Source organism: Chrysochloris asiatica, unplaced genomic scaffold, assembly GCF_000296735.1.
Source record: "Chrysochloris asiatica unplaced genomic scaffold, ChrAsi1.0 scaffold00006, whole genome shotgun sequence".
In the NCBI taxonomy this organism is placed as follows: Eukaryota; Metazoa; Chordata; class Mammalia; order Afrosoricida; family Chrysochloridae; genus Chrysochloris; species Chrysochloris asiatica.
This window is the reverse complement of record NW_006408524.1, coordinates 25,986,420-25,998,511: the sequence shown is the minus strand read 5'-3', so window position 1 is coordinate 25,998,511 and position 12,092 is coordinate 25,986,420. Positions and strand designations below refer to the sequence as shown.

General features: G+C 41.2%; 1 protein-coding gene across 1 annotated transcript in view; it reads left to right on the top strand.

Annotated features, from left to right (window-relative positions):
• Positions 1-1,864: 1,864 nt before the first annotated feature.
• SNX10 (sorting nexin 10) overlaps positions 1,865-12,092 on the top strand; it is a 41,306-nt gene continuing 31,078 nt past the window's right edge. Inside the window, exon 1 of the mRNA XM_006832197.1 lies at positions 1,865-1,914. Coding sequence (XP_006832260.1) covers positions 1,891-1,914 — 24 coding nt within the window. The 5' untranslated portion in view covers positions 1,865-1,890. The remainder of the gene's footprint in view (positions 1,915-12,092) is intronic.

Sequence of the window (12,092 nt, the reverse complement as noted above, 5' to 3'; positions counted from 1 at the left end):
CAGCAACAACAACATACAGAAAGGTGCATAAATCTTGTGTACAACTCAGTAAATTGTTACATACACGTAACACCACTCAAATCAAGATATAAATATTTGAAATACTTGAAAAGCCTTCCTCCTGTCTCTTGAGCTCCAAGGTAATTCCAAGGTTGGTGGTTCAAACTCACCAGTCGCTTCTCAGAAATCCTATACAGGGTCACTATGAGTTTGAACAGATTTGATGGCATTTAACAACAATAACTTTGGTTTACCAGCATCTTTATGACCATAAATGGAACTTGTATGTTGTAGAAATTAGTAGTGATTGCATTGTTTTCAACTGTGAGCCAGTATATTTTTTAGATTGCTGATAAATCCTTGGAGGAGCTCTGGTAGCATAGTGGTTACGAATTGAGCTGTGAACCACAAGGTCAGCAGTTCGAAACTACTAGCTGTTCCGCGGGAGAAAGATGAGGCTTTCTGCTCCTGTAAAGATTTACAGCATCGGAAACCCTGTACACCTATGAGTCAGAACCGACACCTCAGCACATAACCACCACCACCAATAAATCCTTGGAGTCCATAGGATAAGCACTCAACCTCAGGGTCGGTTTGAATGGTAAGGTCCATGGTTCAAGCTCACCAGCTTCTCCTTGGAAATCCTATACAGGGTCGCTATGAGTTAAAACAGACACAATGGCACTTAACAACAACGACTGCACTTTTGTGCAGTTTTAAAATAGCACTTTTTTCTTGTTGAACTCTCATTTGACTGCACAATTGGGGTGTCTCTCAGGCTCTGTGAGTAAAGGGGTGCTGGCTGTAAGAAGACTGTGCATGGGAGCTCAGGAGCCTCGCTTATACTGGGAAGTGGTGCCGGCTGCAGGGCGCCCCTGCAGACCCTGTCAGCCGCCTGCTGTAAATTCAGCCTATGTAACCTTCTCTTTGAGGTCTTTATCTGAATTACTACTTCTGTACAAGTGTAGCCGCTGGTCCCTTGGAGCGCCATGCCATCTGTCCTGATCTCTTCAGCTGCCCTCTGGTCCCTGTGGGACCGCAGTTCCTTCCCTGGTTCCGAGTCTGGGAGGGAACCACTGCCCGGGCTCAGCCCCACTGTGTCCTGGGTCCCTGGGCCCTGTTTCCTTGAGCAAGGGGAGGGAAGGGATGAGGTGCTACAGAACAGGCAGGCTCAGAGGAGCAGGCCTGGGAGGCTTTCCACTTCACACAGAAGTGCCTACGGGCAGAGGAACTGGTTCTAACATTACATCAAATTACCATACAAGGAATATCCCTAAGATTCCACAGTAAGAAGGTGGTTATTTTCCTAACTGGAAAAATGACTCAATGTCTTAGAGAAAATGAATCAAAAAGTAAAACTAGCTTATCTCTTGTTTGTTTTTTGAGGGGGAAATGATAAAAATAAATCAAACACGCTAGGTTTTACTTTCTTTTTAAAAAATACACGTTAGTTTTTTTTCCTCCTGACTTTAAAAGTTTTCAGATGCGTTATGAACTAGTGGGAAAGTGTAGGAAAGAAGCAAGTAAAAACCAGTTGTAATCCCATTACTGAAAAATGACAAATGTTAACTTCGTGGTATGCAGACTGCAGTTCTTAAGTTAGTAAATTATTAAATTTGCTGAGTCTTTGACTCATGTAGGCACCAACTTCTTCCTGGTTCTGCCTGACTTTCCTGTTTGAGGATTGATGTTCAGCTAGGTCCAGTTGACAGCAGACGAGAGAGGAAGCAGGAGCAGAGTGGCCTTCCAGGGGCTATGGGTGGGCAGGGTCTCCCAGTGGATAGGAAGATGGTCGGAGGCTGTTAGACATATAGCTTTACCAGGATGGAAACTCCAAATCACCTACTGTTGGTTTCTTGTTTTTCAGATTGATTGGGTCCTGTGCTGAAGATGTTTCCAGAACAACAGAAAGAGGTATGTCATCATAAATCCACAAATAAATAATCCCTGAGGGTCCGTTGATATTAAAAACAGCAGCCAACCTAAGCTTTGACTCACTGTAGGTTGGTTCTTTATTCATTACCTGGTAGTGTAGTGATTACGAATTGGGTTGCGAACCGCAAGGTCAGCAGTTTGAAACTACCAGCTGCTCCATGGGAGAAAGATGAGGCTTTCTGCTCCCATAAAGATTTACAGCCTCGGAAACCCTGTTCAGGGTCACTATGGGTCGGAACCGACTTGACAGCACTTAACAACAACAAAAATAAATCTGTGGTGGAGAATCAAGGTGCCTCAGGGCAGTTTTAAGACCAGGGCTCCTGAGTGAAGAAACTGTGTACTCTCCAGCATCCATTCTCCTCACTCTCTTCTGCCTTCATTTTTAGTTCCCGGGACTGAGCCGTGGAGTATTCTTTATAGCTCTCTCCCACCTACTGCTTAGAAGAAATATCCTTTCTCATGACTTAGAGTTCTCCCAGGCTCTGCCTCCCACTCTTTGCTCTTTTGGCCACGCTTTCTTAGTGTTCGACTCCATTGTCTCATACCTGAGTCTTGCCACCTTTGGGTAAGTTGCGCATTAGGGGAATTGTATGCCCTTAGTCTCCATTTTGCTCTGCTTGCTTGTTGCCTTTTGCATCTCTTGGCTTGGTTTCACCCAATGCAGGCCAGTCTGACATCCCAGGCCTCCAACTCTGGCTTCCTGAGCTTCCATCTGATTGGGAGAAGGTTAGGGCAACCTTGGCACCAAACCTTTCCTTAGAGCCCCTCATCAGGAAGACTCCTGCCCTGACTACTAGAGTACCACACACATGGGGGCTTCATGAGCCCAGAGAAACTAAACGGCAGCACATGGGCCTGTTCAGGAAGCACCATGTGCACGTGCATTGTATACATCAATACTTACCCACTCACACAGTCACGTCGTTTGCCTAAGTTTCAAATACTGAGTCGTCTGTTTCAGAGGAGCTTTCATTCGTTTGCTAGACCTCACGTCTTTCTTTCATTTCTGTTTTTGGATTTAAACTCTACTCAGTAATCTATCCTTCAATTCCAGATTGAGCACACCCATTTCCAAAGTGCCCTAGTGTTATGCATACAATTTAGTGGAGTTTTGCATATGTAAACATCTCTGTAGCCAAGACTCAGATCAAAGTATAGATGTTTCTGGCACCCTAGCAGGTTCCCTGTGCCGCTATCAGTCAGCTTCTTGCTTCCCAGCCCCGGGGGCAGGCAGACTTCCCTGTCTTTGTGTGAGACAGCACTGAGACCCAGGTGTTTATTCCAGGAAGCACTGCCATGGCCTTATGGAAGTGGGGTCTGCCCAGCCACCAGCACTATTCCAAAGGCATGTTTTACAAGTTTCTCACTTAAGGGGAAAAACTACCAATAAAAGCAGCTTGTTTATTATAAACTCATTTCAATTAATAAAAGCTAGACCCAACTAGACCAACTACAGAAACAAAGCCTTTAATTGACCTTGGAAAGTCCTTTATTATTGCTACCTGAGTCGCTCTGAAGGAGTTGCCAACGCCATGTGGGTTGTAACAAAGGAAGGGCTTTATTGTGCTAGCACATGCTCAGTGGATTTGTATCCAGAGGTTGAGCCCCGTCTTCTCTGTGTGAGGATATTTTATAGGGAATAGGGGTGCATACATGAGTTCATTTGGGATTGCTTAGTGGGGGCCAACAGCTTTAGGGGGCTACCTGGTATTGGTTGGTTCAAACATAGGGCGGGGAAGGATGTATGAGCATACAAGCAAGCAGTTAACGAAGTGGAAGCAGGTGACCATTAGCTCGGGGCTCTGTTCCCTCCCAGAGGTGGGTCAGGAACAGGAGATTAGCCTGGGGAATCACATGAGGCTGAGGTGGTCTGTTGCTTATTTCCTGGAATGTGCACCTTGCTCCTGGAATGAGCTATGAGTCTGGGGGCCATGGGGGTTCAGTGCCTATTTTCTCAGGCCTGCCTGCCTCATTATAAATAATTACATAAGTAATAAGGATTTTCAAGCTGAAAAAAATCTCCAACTGAAAACAAAATACTATAGCAGGTAGTAAAGATATGTAATGTTCAGGAATTTACTTGAGGCTCTGTCAGCAAGAGTTAAACATAGGGAAGCTAGGTTCTGGATCTGTTGTTGTTAGCTGCCATTGAATTGGCCCCTGACTCATGGCAACCCCGTGCACAATGGGATTGGACTTTGGTGATCCATAGGGTTGTGTTTTTTTTTAAGCATCATGGGAATTTTATTTGGAAGTGAACTTTTAACTCAAATACAAATGTGCCAAGATACTACACACAAAAACATCCACAGGAGCTTTTTTTCATTTTTTTTTAATTGTTCACAAATATTTCCTACATAATCCAACATATAACAGAAAAATGATATATCTTTATCTTTCAATTTGCATACAATGGAAAAACAAGAATATATATATTTTTTACAAGGTTTAACTAATAAGACACTAGCAGACTGACACTTTAAAATCTACAGGTGAGAAATTATCTAATAAAAATAACTAGAACTTATATTCAGTATTGAACACTTCCAGATCCATAGGGTTTTAATTGACCAATTTTTAGAAGTAGATTTGTTCCAGAACTTTGTTCCTAATCTGTCTTAGTCTGAAACCTGTTGAGTATCATAGTAAAATAAAAGTCACCACTGAGATGGGTTGTGGCTCTGCATGAGGTGTGTTGTTGGCTTTGAACTAAAGTCTCTTACATGGAAGGTGAGAATTCTACCACTGGAACCACCTTTGTGCTCAGATTTGGGGTAGACTGTTGTATATTCCTGTTTACCATATATCAGGGCTTTTAATTCTAACTAGGTCCCTATGACTCTTAGAAGACTTGTGGGATGACATCAAGAACATCATACATGAAGAAAGCAAAAGGTCCTTGAGAAGACAAGAGAGAAGGAAAAGACCGAAATGGATGTCAGAAGAGACTCTGAAACTTTCACTCCAGCATAGAGATGCTAAAGCAAATGGAAGAAACAAGGAGGTACAAGAGCTGAACAGAAAATTTCAAAGGTCAGCTTGAGAAGACAGAGTCAAATATTATAACAAAATGTGCAAAGACCTGCAGTTAGAAAACCATAAGGGAAGAAAATATCAGCATTTCTCAAGCTGGGGGAACTGAAGAAAAAATTCAAGCCTAGAGAAAGATTATATGGGCAAAATACTAAATGAAAGCATCAAAAGAAGATGGAAGGAATACACAGAGTCACTATACCAAAAAGAAATGGTCAGTGTTCAATCATTCAAGAGGTAGCATATGATCTGGAGCCAATGATCCTGAAGGAAGAAGTTCAAGGTGCGTTGAAGTCATTGCCAAAGAACAAGGCACCAGGAATTGATGGAATACAGATTGAAATCTTTCAGCAAAGTGATGTGGCACTGGGGCACTCACTCATTTCTGCCAAGAAATTTGGAAGATGATTACCTGGCCTACTAACTGGAAGAGATCTGCATTTGTGCCCATTCCAAAGAGAGGTGACCTAACTGAATGTGAAAATCATCAGACAATATCATTGTAAATATCATTGTACCCATGCAAGTAAAGTGTTACTAAAGGTAATACAGAAATGGCTGCAAGCATACATTGGCAGAGAACTTCCAGAGGTTCAAGCTGGTTTCAGAAGAGAATGTGGAATGAAGGATATCATTGCTGACATCAGATGGATCATGGCTGAAAGCAGAGAATACCAGAAAGATGTTTACCTGTGCTTTAGCAACTATGCAGAGGCTTTTTGATTGTGTGGGTCATGACAAGCTATAGACAACATTGCGAAGTATGAGTATTTTGGAACACATAATTGTGCTCATGAGAAACCTGTACATAGATCAAGAGGTAGTTGTTTGAACAGAAGAAGGGAACACTGGATGGTTTAAAATTAGGAAAGGTGTGCAATAGGGTTGTATTCTTTTACCATATGTATTTAATCTGTTTGCTGAACAAATAATCCAAGAAGCTAGATTATATGCAGCAAAATGTGGCATTGGGATTGGAGAAAGGCTCATTAACAACCTGCGATATGCAGATGATACATCCTTGCTTGCTGAAAGCAAAGAGGACTTAAAATAGTTACTGATGAAGATCAAAGTCCACAACCTTCTGTATGGGATTGCATCTCAATGTAAAGAAAACAAAAATCTTTACCACTGGACCAATAAACGTCTATATAAATGGAAAAAAGATTGAAGTTGTCAAAGACTTCATTTTACTTGGATTAACTATCAACACTCATGGAAGCAGCAGTCAAGAAATCAAACATTTATTGCATTAGGCAAATCTGCAAAATACCTCTTTAAAGTGTTGAAGATGTCGGTTTGAGGAGTAAGGAGCACCTCACCCAAGCCATGGCATTTTCACTTCATATGCATGTGAAAGTTGGATAGTGAATAAGGAAGACCATAGAAAAATTGATGCATTTTGAGTATGGTGTTGGAGGAGAATATTAAAAGTGCCATGGAATGCCAAAAGAACAAATAGATCTATGTTGGAAGAAGTACAGCCAGAGTGCTTCTTGGAAGCCAGGATGGCCAGACTCCATCTTTCATATTTCAGATATATTGTCAGGAGGGGACCGGTCACTGGAAAAGGATACCATGTTTGGTAAAGTGGAGGGTCAGAGAAAATGAGGAAGACCCCCAGGGAGATGGATTGACCCAGTGACAACATCAATGGGCTCAAATGTAGCAACAATTGTGAGGTTGGTACAGGACTGGGCAGTGTTTCATTCTGTTGCTCATAGGGTTGCTGTGAGTTGGTACGGACTCGATGGCATCTAATAACAACAAATAACTCTTAGAACAAAATTAAGCTCTTGAATGTGGTTTCTAGGCCTTAGCAAGGATCTGAACCGGCATCTTGGTTTAGGATCATCTTCCTACCACTCCCCACCCCAGCACACTCCTCTCATTTCAAGTTGATTTTGAAACGTGGAATGTCCCTTGTGCTTTCACTCTCCTGGGCTTTCTCAGATGTGTGTCCCTTTGCCCAGAATACTCTCTCTTCCCACAGCCTTCATACCACATCCACTGGCTAATTCCTCCTTACCCTTCAGGCTTCAGTTTAGAAGTCAAAAATAGGCTCTCCAAACACCTCAGTTATAGCAAATATTTCTATCTTGCCACCTACCCCAACAGCACCTTGTAGTCAATGCCAGTTAGCAGTGATTTTTGCTGAGTCCTTTATATATTCTAGTGGTTGGTTGGTTGTTTAGTGGGAAACAATAAAGGGTCCCATATTAATCACTATGTAAAGGCCAAATGCAGTGTCATTCTAGGATCTGGACCAAGGGTGACATGTGTGTAAACACTTTCCACTTCGTAGCCATGGCAGACATTAATAATTAATCAGCAGAATGTTATCTAATTTGAGAATCTTTTTATCATCCTTGTTCAAGATTCTAAAGGCTGGGGTTGACATCTCAGTGCCAACCTAGAAGTTTATAAAAAAAACAAACAACAACCCTCCCCCCCGCCCCAGATCTTTAGGGGTGGAGAATCAAATGTGTTCACTCTTGTTAAAATAGCTTTATTACGACAATAAATCTTGTGAGAGCAGAAAAGGGAGTGAGAATCCCCCATGTTAGTTAAACATTTTCCATTTGCACATTGGTTTGAATTCCCAAGAGAGCAGTATCCTTGCTGATGGATTTTCCCATAAAAAGGCCTTGGCATTGGGCCACTGTAAAATTAAAATGAATCCAGATTCATTCATGCATGCAACTTTAATTTACAATTAAAATATTATGGGTACATATTTTAATAAGAATAATTAGATGTACCCAACTGAATCAACTCTTCTGTTTAATGAGACAGAACCCAGACTCCAAATGAAAAGGCAGGTGACTGGGGCAGGAAACATGTTTCAGACAGTGTCTTTTAGAGTCTGACATTTTTGTTCTTTTTATATTCCAGTGTCCAGAATGAGCAGTTGAGTTTTCAGGATTAGTAACTCTTGTTCCAGCCAAGTGAAACAAACTGTCTAATGTGTGAAGAAGCAGTTTGCCCCTACATGCAGCCTGTTTCATGGAGTCATGGTACATTCTAGCCCATGTACGCATTGTACTGCTGCTCCCCCTAGAAAGGCCTTGGGCTTGTTCCTCACCTCAGAACTCACTTGGTGTCAATAGAAGGGTTCTACCAATGTCCTAAAGGTCTCTGGGTGATGCAAATGGTTTGTGCTCAACCACCAACCTAGAGGTTGGCAGTTTGACCTTACCCAGTGGCCCTGCAGGAGAAAGGTGTGGCAATCTGCTTCTGTAAAGATTACAACCCAGGAAACTCTGTGGAGCAGGTGCCCTGTGCCACACATGGAGTCTCCATGAGTTGAAATTAACTTGATGGCAACAGGTTTGTTTTATGTTTGTTTACCTGTGTCATCTGATCTGCAGGCTGGCTTGGAGCCCCTTTTATCTGTATTCCTGTTGAGTTGGGTGGAGTGGGGCTTGTCTTGCCTGCTGTTCTGGGTCATGGTAACTGAATCCTAACTATAGAGATTTAAACCTTTAGAGTAAACTTTTTCCCCACTTTCAAATGTACCTGTTTCCTATGGAGTATAATAGTAACTCCCAGGTACCTGTTCTCAATCTTACTAATAATAAATCTATCAGCTCCTTGGCAGGGGATTCCCTGAGTGGAACAGACCCACGTGGGCTCCTGAAATTTTCAGGCAATATGAAGACCCTGGTGTAGCGCTGTGGGTTAATACGTCAGACTGCAAAGTCATTTGAACTGCAAGGTCAGTGGTTCAAGCTCACCAGGTGCTCCATGGAAACCCTATACAGAGTCGCTATGGGTCGGAAGCGCCTCTACGACACTTAACAACAAAACAACATCCTAAAATAAGCAGACAGGACCTTATAGGGAGAGGGGAGATGTGTTGCCATTTTGGGTGTGTGACCTCTGATATTAGCAAATATATGTTCAAGATAATGCTTATGTTGACTGATGGCAACATTCTGTGCTTCCTCTAGGAGAGCATGATTTTCATATTGGGAAACTGAGTAGAACTGCCTAAGAAAACAGTATTCCCATACCCCAGGCTTCCCTCTGGTATCCTGGGATGCTGGGGACTTGGAAGGGACTTTGTTGTCTTCTTCTTTCTTTCTTCCCACTTGCCTTCCTTCTCTCCTTCTCTCCCTCTATTTTACTTAGTTAGTTGTAGTGCTTTACAATGAAAAAGTTAAACACACAAAATAGTGATCAGTACCAGTTGCCACTCCGCCTCTTGGTGACCCCACATGTATCAGAGTAGAACTGGACTCTACAGGATTTTCAGGTTTGGGGAAGTAGATGGGCAGACCTTTCTTTCAAGGCGTATCTGGGGCAAACCTCCGGCCTTTCCATTAGCAGCTGAGCACATTACCAGTGTGTACCAACTATACCTGTGAGTCAGCTTCAGCACTTAACTCAGAGCCACCCTGTTTCCTCCTGCTATCACACAGACTCCTTTTGAAACAAATGCTAGACATTGTATAATTTCATCTGTAAATATTTCAGTACATAATCTGAGTATGGATCTCTTAAAAAAAAAAAAAAGACCCTTTTTAGAAACAAACCACATTATCACATCTTAAATAATTTACATTAATTCCTTCATATCATCAAATATTCAGTCGCTGTTCACGTTTCCCTATTTTGAAAAATGCATGTATTTACACAGTTGGTTGGTTGAGTCATGATCCAAATAAGAACCACACATTGCATTTGGCTGATATTTGGCTTGATGGTTTTTATCCTCCTTTTTCTCTCTTGCAGTTTATTTGTTGAAGAGACCACATCTTTTGTCCTATGGAGTATTTCTCATGTTGGGTCTTGCTAATTGCATCCATGTGGTATAGTTTAACACAGTTTGGCAATTATTTCATGTTGCAAATGATCAATTTGGGTTTTTTCTTTCTGTATTCTTCCTGATGTGTTCTGAGTTGCAGAAAGATTATTCTCCTTAATTTTGAACACTTTGTTGTTGATGTTGTTAAGTGCCGTGGAGTTGGTTCTGACTCATAGCGACCCTGTACACTTTATGTGTTTTAAAAAAACTTGCGACATCATAAACTATTATGTCACATAAAAGACAGGTCTAGGTAAATTTTATCCACAGTTGTTTATCCTGAAGTAATAAAAGTTTTCTTAAAAGCCATCCTTCAGAATTTCCAGAGGATAGCATTTAAACACACTCCAAGCTATAAAATGGCAAGTAGTCTTTTAGGTTATTTGTCATAACTGTTCTCAGGAAATAAAGGAAAGTTACTTGCTACATTCCTTCTGCCTTTCAAGTTGTTATTTTAAAAGAAAGTAGTGGGTGAAATGGACTGGATTTTGGTTTTGAGATTGATTGTTAAGGGTGGTAACGAGGAGGCCGTGGTCCCAAATAACACCCTGGTAATACGACATTGGCTAGATTTTGTCATTGTTAGCTGTGTGGAGCAGTGCCTAGCACATAGTTTGTGTTTGTATACATTTTAATGGATAAGTCTCCAGTTTAAGTACATAAACATATGAAATACAGTTTTGGAATTAAGGGGAAACAGTGCCCTGAGAGAGTGAGAACAAAATTAACAATTTTTCTTTTTTGTGATATAAAATGTAATCTTTGTCAAATTTCTCGTAAAAACTATGAAGAATGAACACTTAGTACCTGGATGTGTTCTGCCGGACTAGCTGTTGTTTCTACTCATCTTTTTATAATAACATGTTTTTATAATAATATGTTTAAAACTTTTTGTTGTGAATTGAGTGAAGGTTTACTGATAAAAACATCAGCTTTGTTTCATCTCAGTGATTGCCATCCCCTCTATGCAATAGCAGTTAGCCCGCTTCCTCCCTGTGGTTCCTCGTTCCAGTCTACCCACCTTCCCATCCCTTTTCAACTTTGTCCTTAGGGCAGTGTTGCCCTTTTGGTTTTGAATGGTTGACTGTTCCAAGGTGAGCATACATTACTAATGTTGTTCTTCCTCCTGCTGGTTGGTTGAAAATTGAGCCACAAGGGAAGATCCTTTCTAGGTGAAAGTTGCTGAGGACCACAGTCTTAGGTTCGTCCACTGTCTTTCTGACCAGTAAGCCTGGTCTTTTTTTTTAAATAATTTTGAGTTTTGTTATATATTTTATCCCAATCTATATGGGACCTTTAAATGTGATCCCTTTCTGAACAGTTGGTAGTGGTAGCTGGGCACCTGGTCACAGAATCATGGAGACTGATGTTCACATGTTCCATTAGTTGCACTAATTGATTCCAAGCATGTTCAGTTCTCATCACTCTTCTTTCTTCTGCACATGGAGAGACCAATAATTGCACCTTAAATGACTGCTCATGAACTTTCACAATCCCAAACGCTACTCATCAAAGTAGGATGTAGGACATCATCTTTGTGGACTATGTTATGCCAGTTGACCATGGTGTCCCCTGAGACTATGGTCCTGAGTCCCCAGGCCCAGCAGCTCATTGTCTTAAGATGTTTGGTAATATCTAAGAGGTTTTCATCATTTTACCCACAACAGGGTACACCACATTCATAGGTGTATTTCCAGGAATGGTAACTACCCATGTACACATATCCTCTTTCAACTCTTATTTTTAGTGGGTATACTCCCATTTTCCTCCCGTATTCATTCAGCTTGTATCTCTGCCCATGAAATGGAACACATACACATAGATATCCTTGGAATTAGCTGAAATGGTCTGGTATGAGCCATTATGAACCAGACAATCATATAGTTTACTATGCTGGGAATGACAAATTGAAGAGGAATGGCATCTCATTCATCATCAAAAAGAAAATATCAAGATATATCTTGAAGTACAGTGCAGTCTGTGATAGGATATGCCTACAAAGAAGACCAGTTAATACAACTATTGTTCAAATTTATGCACCAACCACTGAAGCCACTGATGATGAAATTGAAGAATTCTGCCAACTTCTTCAGTCTGAAATTGATCAAACATGCAATCAAGATGTGTTGCTAACTACTGGTGATTGGAATGCAAAGGTTGAAAACAAGGATGTAAGATCATTAGTTGGAAAATAATGGCCTTGATGATAGAAATGATTCTGGAGATTGTATGATAGAATTTTGCAAGACCAATGACTTCATTGCAAATACCATGAAATACAATGACTTCATTTTTAAACAACATGAAAGGT